The sequence below is a fragment of the Dicentrarchus labrax genome, unplaced genomic scaffold (genome assembly GCF_905237075.1).
Source record: "Dicentrarchus labrax unplaced genomic scaffold, dlabrax2021, whole genome shotgun sequence".
In the NCBI taxonomy this organism is placed as follows: domain Eukaryota; kingdom Metazoa; phylum Chordata; class Actinopteri; family Moronidae; genus Dicentrarchus; species Dicentrarchus labrax.
The window spans coordinates 17,531,805-17,556,238 of record NW_026136718.1 but is presented as its reverse complement, the minus strand read 5'-3'; the positions used below and the strand labels follow the sequence as shown (position 1 = coordinate 17,556,238).

General features: G+C 37.6%; 3 protein-coding genes across 3 annotated transcripts; all 3 read left to right on the top strand.

Annotated features, from left to right (window-relative positions):
* The first annotated feature begins 40 nt into the window (after nt 1-40).
* Nucleotides 41-7,155, top strand: LOC127350109 (ras-related protein Rab-8A). Its single transcript, XM_051376384.1, has 8 exons — nt 41-224; nt 761-821; nt 2,236-2,296; nt 2,785-2,862; nt 3,037-3,126; nt 3,244-3,309; nt 4,524-4,574; nt 4,667-7,155. Exons 1-8 carry the CDS (start codon nt 101-103, stop codon nt 4,754-4,756), a joined length of 621 nt encoding a protein of 206 aa, XP_051232344.1. The 5' UTR covers nt 41-100; the 3' UTR covers nt 4,757-7,155.
* A 2,749-nt stretch (nt 7,156-9,904) lies between these two features.
* On the top strand, nt 9,905-14,325 carry hsh2d (hematopoietic SH2 domain containing). The gene is made up of 6 exons (XM_051376374.1): nt 9,905-10,042; nt 10,511-10,701; nt 11,656-11,745; nt 11,859-12,024; nt 12,307-12,555; nt 12,936-14,325. The coding sequence occupies exons 1-6, from the start codon at nt 9,920-9,922 to the stop codon at nt 13,395-13,397; spliced, it is 1,281 nt and encodes a 426-aa protein (XP_051232334.1). The 5' UTR covers nt 9,905-9,919; the 3' UTR covers nt 13,398-14,325.
* A 1,604-nt stretch (nt 14,326-15,929) lies between these two features.
* On the top strand, nt 15,930-22,512 carry tax1bp3 (Tax1 (human T-cell leukemia virus type I) binding protein 3). Its single transcript, XM_051376385.1, has 4 exons — nt 15,930-16,155; nt 18,791-18,910; nt 19,657-19,734; nt 19,876-22,512. The coding sequence occupies exons 1-4, from the start codon at nt 16,117-16,119 to the stop codon at nt 20,062-20,064; spliced, it is 426 nt and encodes a 141-aa protein (XP_051232345.1). The 5' UTR covers nt 15,930-16,116; the 3' UTR covers nt 20,065-22,512.
* The last annotated feature ends 1,922 nt before the right edge of the window (nt 22,513-24,434 follow it).

Sequence of the window (24,434 nt, the reverse complement as noted above, 5' to 3'; positions counted from 1 at the left end):
AGTGACAGCTGATTCGACCAAAAGGCCGCTCGCGAGCAGTGACGTCTCAGTCTGTGCGTGCGCCGGGCGGGATATCCGCAGTAGTAAGCTAACTAATAACATGGCGAAGACTTACGATTACTTGTTTAAACTACTCTTAATCGGCGACTCGGGCGTCGGGAAGACCTGTGTGCTATTCAGATTTTCAGAGGATGCCTTCAACTCAACGTTTATCTCCACTATAGGTGCGTAAAAATATTATTATTAGCGTTGTCTTTGCCGAAAAGTGGCACAGGAGCAGCCCATCCCGTCAGGCTAATTCTGCTGCTAACTTTTCTGGCTAGCATTGATCTTGCTGTGGCTAGTCAGGAAGCAGCCCGGTCGGCTTCTTAACAGGGGCTTTCTTTTTCATTTCATTTCACGTAGAAATCCCCTGTGTGTGTGTGTGTGTGTGTGTGTGTGTGTGTGTGTGTGTGTGTGTGTGTGTGTGTGTGTGTGTGTGTGTGTGTGCACTATAAGGGCTGTTTATACATATATTATATATTATATATGAACTGTGGCAGGTTGAGCTAACAAGCCTCAAAGCTGTCAGTGAGCTAGTTGGCAGTGTCAGTTTTCATATGTACTTCGCACTCTGGCAGCCAACGTGACAGAAAGTGTTTATGAGGTTTCCAACGACTAACATTCATGTTTTTTATCAATGGGGTGCTGAGGTAATTTCAGCTACAGGTGACAGATGTGCTAAAATTGGCTGAATCGTGTGACTTCTGTTTTTCTTCAGGTATTGACTTCAAGATCAGAACAATAGAATTAGATGGGAAGAAGATCAAGCTACAAATATGGTAAGATAGTCCAACATAAACTGCTTTTACTTCAGAACTTGTAACTAATACGAAGGAAGAAATGTTCAGAGATAGATGGCAATTACATTCAGTCTCCAGTTTATTGGGTATATCTAACTAAGACTAATGCAGTCTAATACAATAGCCCTCCAATATAGTAGTCTAATAAAACCAGTCTGCAATAAACCCTGTGTTAGTTTAAGCTAGGTGTATGAAATAAACTGACAACTTAGTTTATATGGCTGTTGTATAACATAAGGCAAAGTGGGTTCTTTTTTTTTTAAATATACCCTATGGTGAGGTGATATCTTTAAAATTAAGTTAAAGTTTACAGGCTTCTGATGTTAGAAGACTGTAAAGATTTTAATAAATAAGTAACGCGACACAACTGTGGTTTCCTGTGTTTAAAACTTTGTACCACTTTGTTTTCTTCCCTTGACAACACTGCTGACTTCATGGGTTCCCGTGGATTTGATGTCATTTGGAAGTTTAGATCATTGTGTCCACTGAGCACTGTTGTGACAACATTTTACCAATATATCCTCAGTAAATACGATAATAGTAAAGGAATATTTTTGTTAAGTTGCTTAGTTGTTGTCTTACCAAAGCTGAAATGGAGAAGATCGACATCTACTTCATTTCTGTGTTTCTAATACAGAGGTAGCTTGTGATATATTCACTCTTGATTCGCTGTCAAAGTTGTATTCCCGCACTATAAACCTGACTTGTTTACACTCTTTATGTGTCTAAAGTACTTTTAGAAGTAAAATGAAACATTGTGGTTTAAAGAGTAGTTTGCTTTGGTGCTGTGTCATGACCACCAACAGCTCTGTGACTGCATGAAGTCTTTCACAAGGCCTTGCCTCAAAGATGCTTGTTTTGCAGTTTTCAGCAAAACCCAGCTGGCTCTGGAGTTGGTTATGTTTTTTTTTTTTGGTTTTTTTTAAACAAAAAAAAAAACAACGTTTGACTAGAAATGTAAAGATATGTCGGTTAAATTGTCATTCAAATATATGAAGATTCAAATTTCAGAGGTAAAAAAAATTATCCTGGTACTTTTAAACAGCAGTGGGCACTATCTACTTTACTTGCGTCAGTATCTACAACTTCTTCTTCACTTTTTTTTAAATTGTGAAACAGTCATATTGTGAATTGAGTTTATCGTTACATCCCTACTTTTGACAGTGATGAGCCGTTTCCCATTGCTTCAAGGCGCTTTGCTTAATGCACAGATGAAATTGACATTGATCTTTTTAAAAGATCTACTGTCAGTAACACAAATAACTAATTTAATTTCCCAAAAATATTAAGTTTTCCTTTTAAATCACGAGAAATGCTTTGTGCAGGGCAGCGTGGTTCACTTTAGCTAGGTTCTGCGACGCAAAGTTAACAAAAATATGTGTTTTGTATGTAGGGATACAGCAGGACAGGAGAGGTTCAGGACCATCACAACAGCCTACTACAGAGGAGCCATGGTAAGTTGCAATGTTTGCTTTATTCCTCATGTAATAGTATAGATTATCTCTGGGATCTGAAAGGGCGAAATAGTGGCCTTCCCAGGATAGCAGACTGAAACTCAAATCTCGACCAGAACCACACCCACACCCGGTATTGTTGTTACTAATTTTGTACACAGCTGGGAAATCGGAGGTGTGCTCAGAACATTGTTGTGGTATTTTTGTTAGCCTCTCCTTTAGTTCAAGTTAAACGGGTTGCCTGTGTTTGCATTTTCTTTTTCAGAAGCCTTATTGATCCTTGTTTCTTTTGGTATTCAAGTGCCTTTACTTGAGGCTGCAAAATCTTGTGATCCATCACTAATAAAAACTGACATGGACACACATGGAAAATCCTATTAGACACTGAATGTCCAAGACTGTCTCTATGGAATAATGAGAATTAGTAAGGAATGATTGTGGTCTGGCTACTTTGTTTTCTTATTTCTTCTCCTCTCTGAACTCACCAGGGCATCATGTTAGTGTATGACATTACCAATGAGAAGTCCTTTGACAACATCAAGAACTGGATACGGAATATAGAAGAGGTAAAATATCCATTAGTGAATATGTGTAGGTGTGTGTTTGTAGTGATATTTACCAGTTATGTGTTTTATTTTTTTATTTTGGTATTTATCTTTTACAAAGAGCCATAAAGTATGCACAACTCTAAACACACTAATTAATTTCCTGTGTTCACATTATGATCCTTCTCTCCACAGCATGCTTCAGCAGATGTGGAAAGGATGGTCCTTGGGAACAAATGTGATGTCAATGACAAGCGACAGGTGTCCAAAGACAGAGGAGAGAAGGTGATACATTTAACAATGAGATTAAACACTATAATCTCACTCTATTTGGATACATATTTATTATTTTGGCTGATCATGCCTGAATGCTGACACTGACTGTCTTTCTCCTGCTGGCAGCTGGCGCTGGAGTACGGTATCAAATTCATGGAGACTAGTGCAAAGGCGAACATCAACGTGGAGAATGTGAGTTCACAGTTGTTTTTCGCTGTTATTCGCTCATAATTATCATTAATAATATAAATTAATAATAATCATTATTGCTAGAAGCCAACCTGCCAACCTTGTATCTTCATACCTTTCTCCTATTTCTATGTTTTGGACTATTTCTGGTCCAGGCACAGGAGCTAGGGAGGTACCGATACCGAGTCCTGATCCGATACTTGTATTTTCTTTATACTTCAAGTCATAAAAATCAATCCATTTTATTTGCTTGACAATTATGTATATATATAATAAAATAGTTTCGCATTGCACAAAAAAACAAAATGCATGCATCAAATTACATTCATTAATTACTCTTATTGGCTTTTTGTCCACGGCACTATTGTTGCTCTTGCAGTGGTGTGTTGAGTGGGGTTGTGTCAGATCTCTACTGCTGTCTCTTCACACGAGCACAGGCAGCCCCTGAAACTCTGCAGTGGGTGGGGCTGCTCTTGCTTTCACTCCACACACACACACACACACACACACACACACACACACACACACACACACACACACACACACACACAGAGTAGTGTGGAGGAAATAAACAGTAGTGAGAGTTGACGATGGCTGCACTGTGCATGAAAGCTTTGACAATAAAAGCAGCTGGGTGACAACTGACGTGAAACAAAAGATCGGATTGGATCATAAAGGTCAACATATCCGATAGATCAGTTAAAAAGTTGCCCTTGATCGCGTCGTTAAGATCGGATCAGGACATCCCTAACAGGAACGTCCTTGAGTCACTGCTGGGTGCAACCAAACTGTTTTGAATTGCTGAAAATTATCATCAGCTTACCGCTCTTCCTTAGGAGTCCTACTTATAAGACCAAACAATTAAATGGTAAATGGACCTGTACTTGTATAGCGCCTTTCTAGTCTTACGACCACTCAAAGCGCTTTTTACACTACGTGCCACATTCACCCTTTCACACACATTCAGTGATGGCAAAGTCCATCAAACAGAAACTAACTCATTCATACACATTCACACACCGATGCAATTTGGCGTTCACTATCTTGCTCAAGGATACTTCGACATGTGGCGGGAGGAGCCGGGGATCGAACCCACAGCCTTTCGATTAGTGGATGACTAATCTAAGGTTTAGTCATCCTTGTCCAAAACCACAGGTCCTACCCAGAGTGCTACCATTAATGTGCTGCTTTATTTGTTCACCTGTTTTTGTGTGCAGGCCTTCTTAACCCTCGCCAGAGACATCAAAGCAAAAATGGACAAGAAGCTGGTAAGAACGTATTTGAGTAGAAACTTGTCTGGTGTCTGTGTTGTGTTTTTGCTGTTCCCATATTTTAATTCTCTCATCTGTGTGTATCTTAGGAGGGCAACAACCCGCAGAGCAACAGTCCAGGAGTAAAGATTACAGAACAGCCCAAGAAGAGCAGCTTCTTCCGCTGCACGCTCCTGTGAGGAGACGGGAGCGTCTGCGTCCACCATCGCCTTAACTGTGTCCCCCACTGGACAGAACTGGACAGAGCACACTCTGATCTCTCTATCATCTTTCTTTGCTTATCTGCCGCCTTCTCTTTCTGATTGTCCTGTGCTTATCTAGTTGGAAGAACAAAAGTTTATCGCTCCCTTGGTTTACCAGTCTTCCCTTGACACCTGTGAATCTAACTACTGTGGCCTCTGTTACATGCTAAATCTGATTTCTTTTTTCTTTTTCTTTTTTTACAGTCTCTCAACTTTCAACTTGATCCCTTAGATTTTATTTACTTTTAAAGACTTCCTCTAGAAACGATCAAACCTTTACTACTCACAATAACTTCTGATAGCTGTTTTTTTCCCCACCTGTCGTCAGTGTCACTCGGTGAAGTCTTATTTATTCGACCCTTATCACTAAAAAGCCGCCCAAATTGTACTTGCAGAATAGGTTTACTAGTTCAGTGGGCTTCCTCATTTTGAAAATACTCTTATCAAATAATGTGACCTATGTCTCTGAAGGTAATGAGAGTACAATCTCAGTTGATTACTGTTTTTTGAAGCTATTATGCGCGATTTGTGTACTGACTGAGTGGCCTCGACTTTTATACATATATATCCACACAAGGTAAACGCAGCATGTAAATATGTATCATTGATTATGATACAGCATATGAAACAGCAGTGCCAGCACATTTTACTCGATCATATCAACATTTGGGTTTACAGTTCTCTCTGTCCACCTTTTTCTACAAGTGTCTTTCTGTTGATTTCTTCGGTTGAAACATTCCACTCGTCTTGTGAACAATGTGCAATGTAAAGAGTATGTGGGGCCCAGATTTTGTCTATCTTAAGTATTCACATGGTTGCAGTAAGGGTTCTGGGACTGGGGTCTTGACAAAGTATGCTTGTTTTAGGGGCACACAGGTTCCTTTTTTGTAGTTGCTTACCTCATCATTTTAGGTATTGCAGTTAGTTTGGATGAGAAAGATGCGATTGGTGTAGACGGTTATTCAATGCACTTCAGCTGGTGGACTAGCAATACCTAACTCTTAACACCAGGAGGCGATACAGTTACACAGCAGTGGCACCGAAGGAATCACAGCGATGATGAAATCATTGTTTTATGCATTTATACTTCTTCCAGTTGTCAGTTCCACCGGGGGAACATGCACACAACCGTTTTCTGGGCCTTGAATAGGGGCTGTGCTGTAGCAGTATTTATGGAGTGAAACAAAAACATAGCACCAAAATGACAAAGTGCCCTTTAATGTTCCTTTTGATAATGCACTTTTCCTTTGTTCTTTCTGTTAAAAAAAAAAAAAAAAAGTTCTTAACATTTGTTGACTGTGTTTGTTGCAGGTCTTAACTGAAAGCAAAGATATTCATGCACAAGTTTTCCATGTACCTTATCTGGGCTTCCTGAAAACATCTGAGCACTGAAACCTCATTTTTCTTTAGTCAGTATAATGAAAATATACTAAAGGCCTTTGATTTAGAGATGTTTTTCATTCCTATTCCCAACATTCCAGCATTCCCATTAATTGATATTTCACTTTTTCAAGCTTTTTATGCATTTCCATCCCCATTGATGCTTTTGGGAACCCCAGATGCACCTACCCCACTCTCTCTCCTTCATTCCCTCCCCTCTACCTCCTCTCTTCAGATGTCACCATGTCTTGTTTTGGCTCACTATCATGGCCATTTGAACTATGCATTCTGGGTGCGTAGAAAACCTCAAAAAGCTTTGCACATTTGACTTGACGAGCTTTATTTGAGATTAGAATTGTGCGAAGGATCCTTGCTGTTTTATTTTCTGCTGTCACTCCAAATTCTATTTCCTAAATTGAGCTGTTCAGACGTAAGAATAGGAAATTACCTGAAAGCTGATTAAAATCACCTCTGATGTTTTACGGTGAGAGCACATGCACAGTTTCCAGCGGTGCTGAAGAGTTAAAGAATTGAATATGTGACTGCCTTTATGTTAACCTGTGGAATTAAATCATTGTTAATGTGGTTGGAGTTTGTGGTTGGACAATTTTGGCTTAACTGGCTCTTACAGATTAAGCTATTTCATGACTCGATAAAAATCCACGTTTTTAGACTTAGTCTTAAATTTGGTCTGTAAAATGAGTTCACTTCTTCTTTTGATTGGAGTCATTAGTATTTCTCGCCAGTTTGAAATTTGCCAGCTCTATGTTAACATATCTTCAACTTTGTCTAACTAAATTTGGATTTTGTTGCCGATTTCATGGGGAGTAAATTAAATAATTCAGCAATTGTAAATAAGATCTACAATGATTGTACTTCATAAATCTTATTGATCTACACCTTTTGTAGATATGTGTACTTTTGATGATTTATTAAAAATGAGATTCTTAAAAAAATTCTTTAGTCAACTTATTTATTAAATTATATCAGGAAGGTTACTTTAAACATGTTTTATTTGTTTAATATTGGAATTTGACTTGTAATCAGAAGATGTTATCAACTGGAGACTGTTGAAAACGTTTCATCCAAAACTCCCTTTGTATTAACATGACAGAATAATATTTAATTTTCTAAAGCATTATATAATTTTCTTGGCCAGCTGTAATATATGGAGGACCAAACCTGATTTTCTAGAAAATAAGTTGAGTACATTAAATATAAAAGAGAAATTTAATTATTTTTAATTATTTGTATAATTCCCAACATGACAGGACCCTTATGTCATGAAAGCAGGACAGACAATGATTAATAGGTATGGCCTAATTTATTTCTCTTGGGTGTGTAGGGCTGTATTAAAATACAATGGACCGTTTACACAGCAGATATTATGACATGTGATAGGAAACTCACAGGTCTGTTAATGATTGTTGCTTTCCTCTTACAGTAGTGGGAGGTCCTGCTGTCATTGGCACCGTTACTGTCAAACTGTCCATTCACGGTCCTTTAGTTAAATGATTGTATACTATGATATAGAATATAGAAGTCATTAAAAATTTGTCTAATAATTAGAACACTTCAGGGTCTCCTCACACAGGGTGTCCAAATGAGATTTCTTTCCTAAAATGTATGCATTCAAAAAACAGTTGTTTCAGTTGTTTGTTTACTATATTTATAATTAATTTTATATGATCATTTTGTACAATTGAATTATCTCATTGCCTAAGGAGTCAGTGCTGCATAGTTTTGTGTAATCTTCACCCTTACAGCTGGAGTAAAGGTGTGTTCACATTCTGAGCTGCTGACTATTCCAGTCACCTGATCCAACCAGCCAGCTACAGCACACTGTCAATATATGCCCACAGGACTTCCTGCAGTCCCAGTTAAAGTATCATTTTGAATGATTTGTACTTTACTGGAGTGTTTCCATTTTTTTGCTACTTCATTCTTCTATTTCACTACAATTCAGGGGCAAATATAGTTTTTACTCCACTATGTATATTTGATAACTGTAGATTCTTTCCAGATTCAGATTAATAATACAAGTAAATAAGTATAATTGACAAATAAATTATGATATAATTATATCAATAAGACTTTACTGCTCCCCAAATGGAAATTCACAAACTACCCAGCAGTAGATTATGTCACGTATTTATAAAATATATGTAAATACATTAAAATTAGCCCAACATTTACCAGCTGCAATAGTATTATGATGCACACATTAATTATAATCTGGCATAATCCAATAATATTATGTTATATAATATTATATTATATATTATTATATTATTCTATGGGCCATTCTGCACAATGAGTACCTTTTTGTACTAAGTAAGTATTAAGTATCTGGCAGCAACTGATACTGTGATGTAGAAGAATGTGAACCACTAATCATTGTGTAAGATACTTAAATATCAGAATAGGAAGTTCAGGCCACCTACTTTAGAAATGTCTTAATGAAACTATGTTTACATCTTCACAGTCACTTTGTATCAGGACTCTACCTACAGTTTAGTTGGTTGTTTGTGTGTAAATTGAGCACACTAGAGCAGAAAGACTTTTACCTTTATTTAGGTGTTTTTTCATTTGAACAACCATCATGTGGGAGGAAAACTCCCCAGGTTGGTTCTTTAATTTCTCTGAAGTGGCTCTCCGGCATTACCAGGCATTTCTATTGAACCGGTGCAGTGAATAGTTAATATGTCACAGATAACAATAACACCAATGACCATGAACTTTATTGTTAAGATAGTTCCTGTGAGAGGTTCTTCTCTGAATAGCACAGTAGTCAGAGAAGAACCTCTCACAGGAACTATCTTAACAATAAAGTTCATGGTCATTGGTGTTATTGTATAGGGAAGTCAGACAAACTCTTGCAGAGTTGTCCTGCATTTACATATTATTAAAATCCTAATTTCTTTAAAAAGCTAAAAAAATAACTTATGTAGTAGCTACATACATTATATATGAAAACAGAAATGTTTCTTATAGATGATAATTAATTGCAGAGTTGGTGATTTGACACCTGGTCCCTCCTGTCCTTCAACAACACACTGAACCCCAAGTTGTCTGTTGAGGCAGAAGAGTGCAATGTAAGAGCTGACCATTAAATCACGTGTGGTGTTGCTGTATTGCATTTCATTATATTGAAATCAGGGTGCAGTGAAAGCTTAAAGGTTAGAGAGGGTTAGACAGTATGTTACACAAATTTTTACTCCAGGGGTGCCACTGAGATGGTGCTGGGCAGCCTTCAGGGTTGAAGGTCTGAGTGTTAGTAGGGCCTTACTAAAAAGGGAGGGGCGCCTCAGCGAAACTCCCCTGATAGAATAAAGGTTTTAAGAAATTAATACATTATCTAATTATAAATATGGAATAAAGCAGATAACAGCTAGAAAACATTCATCATAGTTCACTGATCTTATTGAATTCTAACCTCAGTACTATGAACTCATAGCCTACTTGATCAAATCTACTGTTATGCAACAGCTGAAGAGAGCAGGACTGACGTCTCTCTTTTAATCTCTGTTGGCTACTCTATGATCAGTCACTTTGACCTCATTTTCATTAAAGACTCAAACACCTGTGGTTTTATGATGTACTTCACATCTACTGTCACACTTTTTAGAGATAATAATTTACCTTCTGTCTGACCATTTAAAGGACTGTTGGATAATCTTTGTAACTCTTATTTTCTACATTAGGAAGTATTCACTCTGAATGTGCGTGACTGTGAAACAGCTACTCAACTCTAAAGATGTGAGTTTTGTCTCCGCCCCCACACAGGTGTTGTCAGGCGAGGCAGCTCTGCTGTGTCATTTTATCACGGAGCTTCCGGACAAGGTGAGGGACTTTTGCTGTGAGCTAGATTAAATATAGAGATCTCTAATATGATTGAGTGTTATTTACAAAACCAGTGTAATTTGTAATTGTTTGCGTGTTTAAGATTTATTTAAACCAAACTAAACTGGTGTAATTTCTTCAATAATTAAACAGTATTACAAGAAGTAAAACTGATAATAAGAATTGTAAATGGTCTTTATTTATTATGGGGTTTTTCTTTCTGCAACTGAGGAGCAATTATTCAGTAACATTATGTGTAATGGAAAAGGGATAAAGAAACTGATTGTTGCAGTATTGTTCTGAGATATTAAATCATTTGAATGTATAATCTGATCATTATCAGCCTGAATGCTGTGATTTGTCTACTGACAGCTTATATTTCTGTACGTGCTTGTACTGTATGTACACTATTTATGTACAGTGTGTATCAGGTATGGACTCAATGACCTGTAAATTGCGCATTTGCAGGTCTTTGTGCTCAGAGAATTTCCCATAAGACACAACAGAGGATTAAATGAGCTGTTTCCCAGGATGATGGAGTTTAGTCAGTCGTTTCAAGGACAGCATGATGCTTTCACCTGGTTCACAAAGTCCCAGCTCCAGTCTGTGATCAGGAACGGTATTGTCCCAGAATGGTTTCATGGGATAATTTCCAGGAAGTAAGTTCACAAAGTCTACCACTATCTGCCATCTGTAACAGTGGAAGTAGACTGGGAGGAATGTGGAGAGTCATGTTTTAAAAATAATACACGATAAAGATATCAGGGTCGTGTTCCAACATGCTGTGAAGACATGCTTTAGTATAGTCATTTATGTTTAGCATCCATCGTGTTCTTTTATTAAAACAAGTAAAATGTCAACTTTATGTAGCTCCTTTCTAGAGCAGACATTACAAAGTGTTTCACAATAACAAAAGTGGGACATAAAATACAGCCACAACATAAGAATTATGAGTATAAATACATAAACCTAAACAAGGAAAAATCTTGAATCTCCAAAATGTCAAATTTTAAGGAAGTAATAAAAACTTTTCAGGAAGTCATTGACAACTATAGAACCACAAGGGTCAACATCTTTCTCAACACCCCTTATACTGCATGTGGTTGTTTCAGTGAAGTAAAACATCAAAAGCCCTTAACAAAGATATCCTACCTTAACTCAGACAAAAAAACAAAACTTGGCCACTGCATCTTTCATCTACAGGTTTACTGCCTTTGACCTTGATTTTACAAGTTTAATACCCATTAATCACATTGACGTAGCCTCTCGAATGGTGGACTGTAATACTTGAACATACTTTTACTTATAAAGAATTTTACATTCACAACTTTGTATAATGGATGACATATGTGGATTATTACAAGGCAGGGTGTACTCCATCGGTTTATTAATGTCCATGCATGGTAAGAAAATGTTAAGTATTGAAAGCTAAGCTGTTTCCTATAGCTCTTAAGATGACAAATTCCTACACAGTGACTTTCACAGGAAACTGATTTCAGCTCCAGTTCACATACAAAGCCATCCTATAAAATTGCCAGATCATTTACAGATTAAAATGCAAGCATGAAAGGGCTTTTTGTCTGTGGTAATTCGGTTGCATGTTATTTCTGCAGGACGGCAGAGGAACTGCTGATGTCGAAGCCTCCTGGCTACTTCCTCATCAGAGTGAGCGAGAGCAGGATTGGCTACACTCTCTCATACCGGTGAGTGTTTGAAGGATTAAAAGGAGCTTTATTTTACAGTTTACACTCACACAATGTCCAAAAAGTTCACTATTCCTGATAAAGCCTTTCTTTTCAATCTCTTTGGCCCTCAGTGCTGAGGACCGCTGCAGACATTTTATGATTGATGCATTGGAGGACGGCCATTACATCATAGTAGGGGAGAACAGGCGTCACCGGTTTCTGCAGGACCTGGTGGACTTTCACCGAAGAACTCCCATTATGCCTTTCAGTGAGGTGCTGACTGTCGCTTGTGGACAGGTGAAGAAATGTTTTATTTCCTACCTGCATACAACTGCCTTAACTGAACAGTCATTCCATACATTACTGATTTCTCTAGTTTAGGTTATTGAATGTATTGTTTCTCACCATTTTTCTGCTGTTTATTTGCTTTTAGACGTTTATATTTAATGCCCTTAGTTAAAACTGAATGAGCTTTACCATCTGAAATCACATGATTTGCTTGTAACCTGTGCACCATACAAAAAGAGAGCAATCACAAATTGTCCTGTTCCTCTTTCTCTCTGTTTGATTCTATGTAAGGCCTCCAATGACAACACTGACTATGCAGAACTACTGTTTCCCCAAAGAAATCCGAACCCTAACACAAGTTTGCTACCAAACAATCTCATGGTTCCCAGCACAAGTCACCCAGTACCACCGGAAGATATCCCACCTGCCCTTCCTTATCGTCCAAATAACCTGAGGAACTCTGCAGTCCTGCCTCCAAACAAGCTTTACCCTACTTTGGAGGATGAATATCCACATGCCACCTCACCTCCTCCAACCACGGTAATGGTGACCTCAGTGGATTGTTTTAGATATTGTCTGGTGCTAAAACTGATGTCATGTTTTAATTCTTTAAATTCTTAAGATAAAAGATATCCACAAAGCAAAGGGATTCTCAAGACATTACAAAGGCAATACAGGGAACCATCATGTTGTGTTTCCATTCTTGCTTTTTTCACTGGTTTGATCTGGAAATGAAAATTTTTTTTGTGCTCAAATCTAGAAAATCCAAAATTTAGCAAATGAATTTGAACTGATGACACTTGTGGGGGCTGTTTCCTTACATTGTCATTATTGTTAAACTCCTAAAACATAACTAAAACATGTTTTACCCAAACTTCGACTGTTGCTTATTTATGCATGTTTCACGTTATGATCTCCAGCCTGTGCCAAAGACCAGAAACAGATACACAGCCGACAGCCCCCCATCCAACCCCCGTCCTGAAGTCCCAGCTCGGACCTCTGTTCCTCCACTGAAGCCGAACCAGGCTTGTATCAGAACTGTCTCTGCACCTAGGAGTCCCTGCACACCGACAGCCACTGAACACTCGTTCTGTGCCAACATCCAGCCTGTAAAGAACCAGGAAGCAAAGCCATCAGTCGTCACCAACCTAAAGAACCTCAAGAAGAAATTTCAAAAGAAGAGGAGCACATCGCAGGAGTTAACTTACACAGAGATTAATGTGGAGGCAACTGGAAACACTGAGAATGAGTACCAGGAGATCGCAGGGCAGCAGACCGTCAGTGATCCAGCATTTTCCTACACTTGCAGTGATGTGAGACTGTCTGATGGAAGGTTACCACAGGAGTACCGTCCACCTCCACCCTTTGCCCCAGGCTACTGACAGACAACTGTTCCCCTAGAAAATACTGTACAGGTGGACTGAAGAGGATTGAAGAAGATCAGTGCATTGTGGAATGACTGAAACGTAACTGAATCAAGGTGAAAAAGGTGGAGCACAGAAACAGCATGCAAAGGAAAAGGAGCGGTAGTAAGAACACTGAAGATTGAAACATTACAAAAGTTTAATAAAGTGCTGTTTCAACCTGCGAGATCTGTGTGTTCACAGGATTTTGTTATCTATGGACACTGGTTCCAGTCTTTGTGCTAAGCTAAGCTAACAGGCTGCTGGCAGGAACTTTCAACATGTGCAAATGATCTCTTCTTTTACTTTACATACCTGAATCAAACCTGCAGATGCCTGAATGGTTTTGATTAAAGCAGTTGCTCTTCTTTTGCAAACAGTACACAGTTATAAAATAGATTAACCTGCTGTCTTCATACTAATAACTAGTGTCAGTTACTTGTGAATGCTTTAGTTTCTATTTATTTGCTAGTCTATTCAACAGAGACGATACAGATAAACATTGTTACATAAGAAGAAGTAGTACAACAAATGCAATCTATAGGCTCTGTCCTATAACCAGCATCCTCCCTGGCCAGGCTTTTATAGGTTAAATGTTTTCATATGCCTCTTTGGTAATATAACAGTAGGAGGAAGTTTTATGGAGCATACTGTATGTAAATCAGAAAAGGCATGGTTAATGTCAGCTGCTTTGAATACAGGAGACATACTGTACTGTAGCATCAGATGCAGATCTGTTATCAGCAATATGACGAGGGAAGCTGGAAGAAAATGCAGATACTGGTCAAACTGGTTTCACAGGTAGAAACATACAGGTGAGTCAAATTCACATTTACACAGCTTCAACATATCTGTACTGAGCATCAAAGCTTGTAAATGTCTAATAAATCCCCTTTTTAAATGGCCAGTCTGTATTGGTCTTCAATGCTGTTATGACACATCATTAATATCACTCTTCCATCTGTCAGCAGTTTAAAACAAGAGACACACCAGTTTAATTGTACATAATTTCTGTTTCTGCTCTGTGCAGTTCCTCCTGTCCACTCTCTTCTTCTCCTCTGATCTTTGGACATTATAGCTTAAAGTTTCCTATTCACTCAGTCATGGACTGCATGCTGTGATGGTGTAATTCAACCAGGGGCCTCTATGACATTGCAGTCCCTTTCTACCCCCAGACTCTACTCTTTTATTTTACTGTAAATTAAACTTATTTCTTATATTTCTCACCACATATAAAAACATTAATGTCAAACAGTTTAACTGTTGACTGTGTCAGTAGTAGTCACATCAGTTCAGAGCTCTTCATACCAAACTAACAGGAAACACTTATTATAGGTTACCATCTAGTGGCAGTAAACCACATCAGGTGCTCAAAGAGTGTATCGGTGGTATTCAGATCATTTATGTAATATCACAATATAAAAGTATGTTATAGAAAGTCTGATTTAAAACAAATTACTAAAGCCAATGCAGCAAATTTCATAATTGTATCATATGTTTCAAAATATTAGTAGAATTCAAAATAACAAAAAATTGCCATGGAGATAAAACTTTAATATTTGCCTCAGAAATAATAATAATAATAATAATAATAATAATAATAATAATAATAATAATAATAATATAATTATAAGTGAAGTAGGCTACAAAATTTAAATAGAGTTAATGTCCTCAGTTACTGGGCACTGCGGTGTACGGTGTGCCTCTGACACTTAAATAGAATTATATCATTTCCTGTCAGTCCCTTAGCTCATAGGAAATAACAAAAATAACTCTTTCCATTATTGTCTCACTATTATTGAGATAATAAATTCAGAATTAGGAATTACTAACTCAACATTTTTAAATAAGTATGATGCAAATGTGAATGTTTTTAATTCTTCTAGCTATTTAGTTTTTGTTTGTTTTATAATTTACTACTACTAGTTAGTAGTTAAATTAGTTACTTGTACTCTTGATGCTCACATATTATGGTCCACTGTTTTTGCCTCATAAAGAGGCGCTTAAAGACTTTGGTATTGTTAATGGGAAGGACAATGCTGAATCACCTGGGTGCAAACTTAAGGAGAGCCAGGGGAATAAGACATGAGCTCCCCTGAAAACATGATTAGTGTAATGTTTGGGGGTCCTCTAAAATACTGACAATATGCTATTTCTGGCACCTATTTCTAGTTTTGTGTATCTATATCATCATGAATCATGCATAAACTCTATAAATAAAGGCTATTATTGATGTATGTGTGTTATAGCTATGACATTTTCTCTGGAACAATATGCCCCTAAAGCCCTGATAGGCCTGTAGTTCGCACAGAGGTCACTATTTTCTAGTTCCTCTTACGGGAAACACCCAGCCTTGCCCCGGCACACACGGAGATGGCCAACAAAAACCCTCGGGGAGTTAAATTCGTAACGCATGTCTCTACAGAACGGCCAATCGTTAAACCCCGCCCTCCCCAGTTACCCCCGCACTACAAACCCCGCAGACCCGATAAGCTGTGAGCCGAGGTGACGTCACCTGGAAGCTGTTGGTTTCCATCCAGGGATCAGCCCGCTGTTCCTACACAGCTCGAGGAAGTTCTCCCACTGACGACACCTTTTCTCTCTCTGTGTTTCTGTGACTTTTACAACAACACTTCATTTTTTAACAACAGTTTTTTATTTTATTTTTTGTTTTGAGCCGTAACATCGTAGCGACACCATGACTTCCATGCCAGGACAGCCGGTGACTGCTGTTGTGGTAAGTTTGGGAGTGTGGTTGTTTTCCATTGAAGGAGGTCTCCATTGTTCAGCCTCTGCTCCTCCTCAGTGCTGTGAGCAGTGCTAATGTTAGCTCCCTGTATTAACTGTAACTTACTTTATTTGGCTCTGTTAACTGTGACTTTGTTTATTGAGCTGAAGCTGAAAGCATTTTCTACATCGCAACACGTCATTTATTAAAGATACATTTAACCAATTAACTCGTTAAATCGCCGCTTCGGTGAGTTTGATATAAAATATAGCATAATGTATTGAGGAAAATAATATAACATTTCTGTTGTTGGTTGTTAAATTAAAGGCATGTGAATGTCATGATAGCTAACTATTCTTACAGATGGGCGTCACCACTGGTGTGATTCAGTGTTCCTGGTCGACTTTCATACAAAGTTACAGAATATAAAGTAAATAAAGGGTTGTTTTTTTTGTTTGCTTCCTTCATATATCACTGCAGGAAGTAGCGTCACTGTAGTGGTAAAAAGTGTTTTGTTGTGATTTAGCTATGAAGTGGTAGTTAGTTGGATATGACCGGGATAGCTGGGAGTTTGCCAGGCCTGAGGTGCAGAGATCTGATTATGTGTGAGGGGTGGGGAGCAGGTAGCATGGAGGTCAGCTTCATCACTGTGTGTCATGGTGTGGTATTAATACAATCAACAATCAACAACAACAACAACAATCAACAACAGGCCCATCAAGTTTAAGTAAAGTAAAGAGCTTTGGTACATAAATTGAAACAGCACTTTGTTGCTTATTAGAAACTCAGTCAACAATCTATAACTTTATAAATATCAGTGATTCTTCCAGACAGCTTGATTGTTAAAGATGTGATATTTATTAAAGAGTTCGGACAAAGATGTGAGACATTTTAGACTTTAAAATAAAGCCCAATTGATATATCAGTTGGTTGATATTATCGGTCGATATTGGTCTATCGCAGACATATCGTATTGGTATCGGTGTATATGTCATATTATATGCACCGGTATTTTTTCAGGTATATAATGTTAATGCAAAAAGGCTTGTAGGCTTTTAATTTCTATAACTGGTTGACAATGTAGCCTGTATGTTAAAATATTTAACTTAAATATCCTTATATTTGGCATTTCTGTACTGCAATCTGACTTATAGGCAAATACTAATATATCTGCGATAAGCTAATATCAGACAATATATTGGCCGGATCCATTTATTGGATGGACTCTTAAGTATGGCTTCATGATATAGTAAAAATATCATATTGCGACAGATAGATATTGTGATTGTGACACGATTCACAATTAGTGGGAATCATTCTTGCATCACAAATCTCATTTTTACTGGAAAAAAATGGTAAAATCATGATGATGTGACATTTGTCAGTGTCTGTACAAAACAAACACATTTTCTTCCATCTGGAGAACAAGATTTGTACACCAGGGCATCTCTACAGCACTACAGTACCTCATTCTAATACTGCTGCCACACATTTTACCTTATAGTTGTTCAGCCCTAGTTCAAATATAAATTATTATTAATACTTATTAAAACTAATAAGATTTAATCTGCTTCATCCTCTCGCAGGCCACATATAGAAATGGGCCTATTTGTTTACAGGTTGGGTCCTATTTAAGTTTGAAATTGTTTTGGTGAGAGAGTGATAGAAGTTCTTCCAGTCAGGCTTATAAACCTCTTTCTATTGGGAGAAAGAAATGTGTTGTAGTGCCTGCAAGTGCAGACTGACTGACTCTTACCCAGACATCCTCAGACTTCACTGTATCAGCCACAACACTCATTGAGTGTCTGGTTATTCATCACCACACACAGAGGCAGTCTTTGTGCTGAGGAGTGTTGAGAGGAGTCCTACTGTCAGAGTCATCTATCCATCTGGTTAGTGAGCCTGCAGCTGCTTGTCAGAGTCAAGGGCAGGGCTGCACTAATAAAGTCTCTGTTCCAGTGTGGACTTCAATTACTAGGGAACACCACTGATATCTGTGTCGTGGAGAATAAATCAGTACTCTACTACACTACGCTGGACAATAACTCGGCAGTATGCTGCAGTTTTCCTGATTTCACATTGATGGCAAGCCGAATTTCATTGTGATATCAGACCTTTTATTTTGCACCATGCCCAGTCCGTAGGCCTGTGCGAGACACTAGACTGATTTCTGGAAATAAATTACAATCATATTTAGAATAATGTTACTGGTTAGAGAAGGCAATAGTTTGCTTTGCACCGTTACATCCCGGGAGTCTGGATAAAGCTAGCTCACAGTATTTTGCAACGTTAGCGAGCTAGCTATTTGAGCTTTTATTTATTTTGAGCCAAATAAATAATTTTATCAACTAGTGAGTGTGTGAGTTTGGGAGTAACGGTGTTATGGTGGACTATTACATCTAACAAACAGTTCTCTCATACAGTAAGAGCGGGAGTCTTTAATGCACAGTAATGTACAGGGACTCGTCCCAGTGACACTGATATAGAGACAGTAGTGTCCACTGTTTTCCTGATTAGAGACTGTCCATATGTAACAGTAGTTTTAAATCAAATACTGAAAGCATTTGGTGTGTCAGGGCTTTTACATTAGTAGGCAATGCCCTATGAAGATGGATCTGATTTTGTTTTTCTTTCTGTCAAACAGCAACGTATTGAGATCCAAAAGTTGCGGCAGGCAGATAATCTGATCCTGGGCTTCAGCATCGGAGGAGGGATAGACCAGGACCCTGGACAAAACCCCTTCTCTAAGGACAAGACTGACAAAGTAAGTCTAGATGTGTGTATGTGTATCCATGCTCTCTGTATACTGCATTAAATGGTACAGGGGCAAGTAATTGGGACACAATTACTATATTACTTAATACTATTTGGAACACGAAGCTACCAGTTGATTTCTAATGAGGTATAAGTTTGTTCCTGATCCCATCCCTGTCCTGTTGAAGCGCCGTGGTACTAGAGCAGTACTTTCGTGAGCTGCAAGTGAGGAGCAGGCCTGAACACATCACCTCCAGCCTCAGGGCGGGAACAAACCATGATGTCATGGACAGGAATACTGCAGGTTTTCAGTCTCGTCTTGTCTGCTGAATGTGTATACACAGTCTGAGCTGGAGAGATGGAAATGGCTCAACAGATGCCAGCCACAGATGAGTTAGTTTTTAGATATTAGATTCTACCTTTTTGACCTTTTACGCTCTCCTTTAGATATTCTTGTTTATGAGCATTATTGGAGTTTTCCAGCAGAGCTCTACAAGTGTTCTCATCTCATTGATATACTTAAAAAACAATGGGCGTCTGTGCTGTTTTCTTAAAAGTATCTGTTCCTTGTAGTGCTGAGACGATAAGTCCATTACTGTAAAAATGTGGTATTTAAAATCATGCAATCAAGTGAGAGAATTTGCTGCTTTTCTCTGTTTTATTTCATTGTACACTGAATATCTTTTGGTTGAGCAAAACAAGAATTTTGTGTTTGTTTTTCACTATTTTCTGACTTTTTTTGTGTGTTGTTCTAAGGGCATCTACGTGACCAGGATAACACCAGAAGGACCAGCACATGAGGCAGGCTTGAGGATGGGAGACAAAATACTGCAGGTGTGTAGTGGAAAAGCTTTGGTCTCGATCCACAAGATGGCACCACATGTACACTAGAGAGTCAGACAGGAGCTGTACATCAGGAGCAGTGCTCGGCTTGGCTACAGCTTTTCTCAAACAAAACTCTGTTCTTCCTCCCAGGTGAACGGTTGGGATATGACTATGATGACCCACGACCAGGCTCGTAAAAGACTAACAAAGAAGAATGAGGATGTGGTGCGGCTACTGGTAACCAGGAAGTCGTTGGAGGAAGCTGTCAAACAGTCAATGGGCAGTGGTCCCAGACAGGAACACTGTGGCACTCCTTCTAACCATAAACTAATGCATTAGCCAAAGTCTGAACACTCTCATATACTGAGACTCCCACAAATTGAGATAATAGTGGCCTTAATAACTATGTCAATGCAAAAATATTACACAGACCACAACGTCTTCACAAGTCAATTCTTACTCATTCTGATCAGTCATTGGACCATACGCACTGAAACTCATCTCAAAGTTATCTGCTTAACTTTGTACACATCTTTGTAGCATATCCACGTGCAACTTGTGAAATATGTGGCAATCCAAAAACAAACTCTCAAATTAAATTAAGAATCCACTGTGAGAATATGATAATTTTAAGTCTTTGGATCAACTTTTGGCATCCAGTTGCGCTCCAAAAGTCACATTTATCCATTTAGACTAAATTAGAGAAACAATTACATTTATAAATGTTGCTGTATGAAAAATAATGTTATAAGTTATGAACAGTTTATGTTGATATTCACAATAATTAGTATAATTACTTTGTCCTTGTTTGGATTTTTGAAAAACGGTGGGCTGAAATTAGTTTTTGGAAGACCTTTCAATAGTGCTTATATATCTCTCTACATTAATTAAAATTATCATAGCACAGCATTCTTGATTAATTTCACCAGGAAATATTTACCAAATGTCCTCAATCCATGTAAAACATATTTGATCATTTTTTGCCTACAGCTGACCAAAGTTACATACATACATACATACATACATACACACATACATACATCAAGAATGTGCATTGCTGTTGTTTTTCTATGTCATTAATGATCAATATTTCATCTCATTTAAATAAAAGAAAAAACAACAGCAATGTGCTGTCAGTCCTGTCAAGATTACAGCACCAAATGCCAAAGTAAGAGCCAAGTCACTGTGAAGAGATCAAAACATGTATAACAGTGTTTGTAATCTTTTGTTTTTTTCCTATAATGGTACAGTATACTGTACAAAGTCTGTACAACAAACCATATTCCTTTATGTTTAGTGTCTTTTCACTAATTATTCTTTTACTGATTAATCTCTCTGTCTTCTATTTATCTTGTTTTGTGACGACGTCTATTACATGTGTGGGAAAGTAACTCTCTTTCTGTGTCTGCGTAACAAAATGTACACGTTCTTCCAAGTTAGACTAATTATGTCTCATACAAACAGTATTCCACTAGCTCGGCCTTCCTTTGGATAAATATCTCATCATTTATCAGTATAGTTTCCTTTTGTCAGGTTCAGCGATGGAAAGTTGGTCTGTTTTGATGCAAACAACCCCAGCAGTGTCACACTGGAATCATTCAGATTGTCTCAACCCATAAAATGTTTTGAAGTTGTTAATTGTCACTGACCAAATGTTGAAACTGTAAACCTGAACCAAACAGGAGTGAATGTGAGCAGCAGCCTTAAATGAAAAGTTAATACCACTAATTCATGATTTGTTCCAATTGTGCCATTCCACTATGGTTTCTGCAAGACAATGATTTACTGCCTCTGATACAGTACCTAGTGGATAACATTGCAAATGAGTGATTTAGTACTAATCATAAACAATACTTTGAAATGCTATAGTACTGATATGATTGACAATATTAATCTTATATCTTTGGGTGATCTTTTTTTTTCATCTTAGTGGTATATGTAATATGTCTTGTATGTGTTTGTATATTATTAACATCCAACCTAATAAGCAAGTGTGTAAAATGTTAAGTTTTCATTCCAAAATTAAATATCCAATGTAAAAACACAGCTGAAGATACAATAATAATGCAATAGAAAGTCAGCATTATGTTGCTGTAGCAATAAACTCATGTTAAAGGTACAGTCTGACTAAAGTAAGTCTCATAATGTATTCTAAGGAATCAAAAAGTATATATATATATATATATATATATATATATATATATATAACAATTTTGGAATGAAACCTTTTGATGCTTTACAGCAGTGGTTCCAACCTTTTTGGCTTGTGAGCCTTAAAATGAAGCCATACTGTGACCCCTCATCACTGATTATGGCCTTAGTGCTGACACAAATTATTAACCGTTCAGTCAAAGTGTTTTTTTGCCTCTTGAATCTTTTCATTCAAATGATTTTTAGAGGTAAACGTATCTAGTATTTTGATAGAAAAGGTAAAACAATTGAGTAAAGCCAGAGCAGGGATTTCCAGCACAACTTCACCTACTTCCAAGATTCAAGGAGAAGGGGAAAAGTTTTGACCTTTTCAGAAAAGCCAAAACAAACATGTTTATACATAATTGTTTTTTTTTTTTCATATTCCTTTTATCATCTTAGGACCCTCAGGGGTTGGAAACCACTGCTTCACATCATTTAGAGTGAGTGTAAGACAAATGACTTGTGTTTTCTATTTGAATTGTCTGCTCCAGATTTTGTAAATGTAAACTTCCAGCAGAGCACAAACCTTTGCCTTTGACTGTATTCAGTTTACTAAGTGAATGTTTCTCAGATATAAAAGGACTGAAAATGAAATATGCCTCTCCACCGTTTATTGATAAAGCGCCAATATAATATGATCAAAAGTAACAATCTATTTTTTTTTTTTTCCTCTTTTTATCTTACAGGCCCTTCAAATAGCTTCATGTTGTCTGTTATAAAGTAATCAGCTGACATTTCAAAGCAAGGAATCTATTCCCTGACCTTTCTGTGTTTACCAAGGCATTTTGATACAGAGAGCTTTCTCTACTTTCATCTCTTAAATATGTGAACCTGGAACCAATCACTTGCCTTTGAAGTGCGGACTTGGGGAAACAAACAGGCCACAATGCAGAAGAATGAGAAAAACTATTAGCAGAAAGTGACTCACTATTAAAAAAGCTTGTGAGAAAAGTTTCTGTTGTATGTGCTGCACCAGTTTATTTAGATTTTGGCTTTTAGAAACACACATTCTTCCATTTTCTTTTCAAAGCAACTGCAGTTAAAACTTAAAGAACAAGCAAATTAGACACATTTCCAATTCTTTTACATCTGTGACTATGAGAGCAATTTATTTATCAATGTATTTGATCATCTCTGTTTTAATGAAGGCAACTGCAATTTGTAACATCTGACCAAGTTAGTTATTAGTGTCATGATGGCAGGCGGTATACAATGTAATGTACTACCAGCAGGCTTGGGGAGTAACAGATTACAAGAGTAACAGTTAACATAATCAGATTACTGTTATATTTAATAAAAGTGGGGATTATTTATCAGTTTTTCTTTCCACTGAGCAGAGGACATGTTTGATGCTAAAAATCTTTTCATTTTCCATTTGTTTCTGTTTCCATTTTCTTTTCAAATGTTACATTGTTGTCTTATTGCATCAATACTTCTTATTGACATTTCTTTTCTCTTGTTTTTATTAGCATATTTGGTGTTGAGGTTAATCCAAAAATAACAGAAAGTAATCAAGTTACGTTCCTTTAATATTGTGATGCTTGGATTAGGCATTTCATATCAGGTAATTAGTTATTGTATCGTAACACTCCCAACCCCGACTACCAGGGAATTATCAGTTTTCTGACACACAGCTGACCTGAATTTGCTGTGTAAGGTTTTTTTTAATCCTTAAAATAACACCTGGTCTGTTGCACATCATGGGAGAGGGTCGATTTAGGGCAACACTGAGCTAATATCCCCCTTTGAGAAATAATTGATGAGCGAACCTGTGTGTGTGTGTGTGGCTGTTATTCTTGTTGCAGGGACAGAAGGAAGCACGCTCCATTCCACTTGCCTGGGCATCATAATACTATTATACCATGTTATGAGACAATAAAGTGGTTGCACAAACATCTCAGTGCTCAGACTCACAATGTGACTTTGCTCTCACCATTACCACAACATTAACACTTTGCATGTTGCTTGGTAACTAATGGACAGCTGTAAGTGGGAGCAGTGACCACCCAGATTCATTACAGGAGGTACTGTGTGCTATCATTTAATCAGCATTTACAAATGAATGATTAGCCTACTCTTCCTAATTTAGCTTCCATGGTCTTCAAAAAGGCTTAATTAATTAGTTTGACTTGAGTCTACTTAAATAGCTTTGATGTTTAAATGTACACACTTATCAAACCATTTATAAATAAAAATTACAAATGAAACCAAATGAAGTGGTTGACATGTTGCACCAAAATAACAATTTCTTCACACTAAAAGATAACAGAGATAAATGTTGCTGCCTGCAGGCAGTGAATAATTACACACACTAAAAAACACTGGGTTAAATTTGACCCAGTGTGGGGTCAGTATAGCACCGATGCAATACTAGGCTAATTTTACGTAGTATCCATTGGTAGAAAACCACCGACCAGGAGGGATGTTTTGATCCAGTAACAGTAACATAAAAATAACACCAACTCCAGGTTAAAACACCGCATTTTTAACCCAGTGTTTTTTTAGTGTGCACTATC

What these genes read in the sequence shown, in the direction of transcription:
- LOC127350109 (XM_051376384.1), top strand. Translation starts at nt 101, where the DNA reads ATGGCGAAGACTTACGATTACTTGTTTAAACTACTCTTAATCGGCGAC. An exon ending in AAGATCAAGCTACAAATATG is followed by an intron (nt 822 to 2,235) that starts GTAAGATAGTCC and finishes TTTTGTATGTAG; the next exon opens with GGATACAGCAGGACAGGAGA. An exon ending in GGATACGGAATATAGAAGAG is followed by an intron (nt 2,863 to 3,036) that starts GTAAAATATCCA and finishes TTCTCTCCACAG; the next exon opens with CATGCTTCAGCAGATGTGGA.
- hsh2d (XM_051376374.1), top strand. Translation starts at nt 9,920, where the DNA reads ATGTGCGTGACTGTGAAACAGCTACTCAACTCTAAAGATGTGAGTTTT. An exon ending in TCACGGAGCTTCCGGACAAG is followed by an intron (nt 10,043 to 10,510) that starts GTGAGGGACTTT and finishes GCGCATTTGCAG; the next exon opens with GTCTTTGTGCTCAGAGAATT. An exon ending in CCTCACCTCCTCCAACCACG is followed by an intron (nt 12,556 to 12,935) that starts GTAATGGTGACC and finishes TATGATCTCCAG; the next exon opens with CCTGTGCCAAAGACCAGAAA.
- tax1bp3 (XM_051376385.1), top strand. Translation starts at nt 16,117, where the DNA reads ATGACTTCCATGCCAGGACAGCCGGTGACTGCTGTTGTG. An exon ending in AGCCGGTGACTGCTGTTGTG is followed by an intron (nt 16,156 to 18,790) that starts GTAAGTTTGGGA and finishes TCTGTCAAACAG; the next exon opens with CAACGTATTGAGATCCAAAA. An exon ending in CTAAGGACAAGACTGACAAA is followed by an intron (nt 18,911 to 19,656) that starts GTAAGTCTAGAT and finishes TGTTGTTCTAAG; the next exon opens with GGCATCTACGTGACCAGGAT.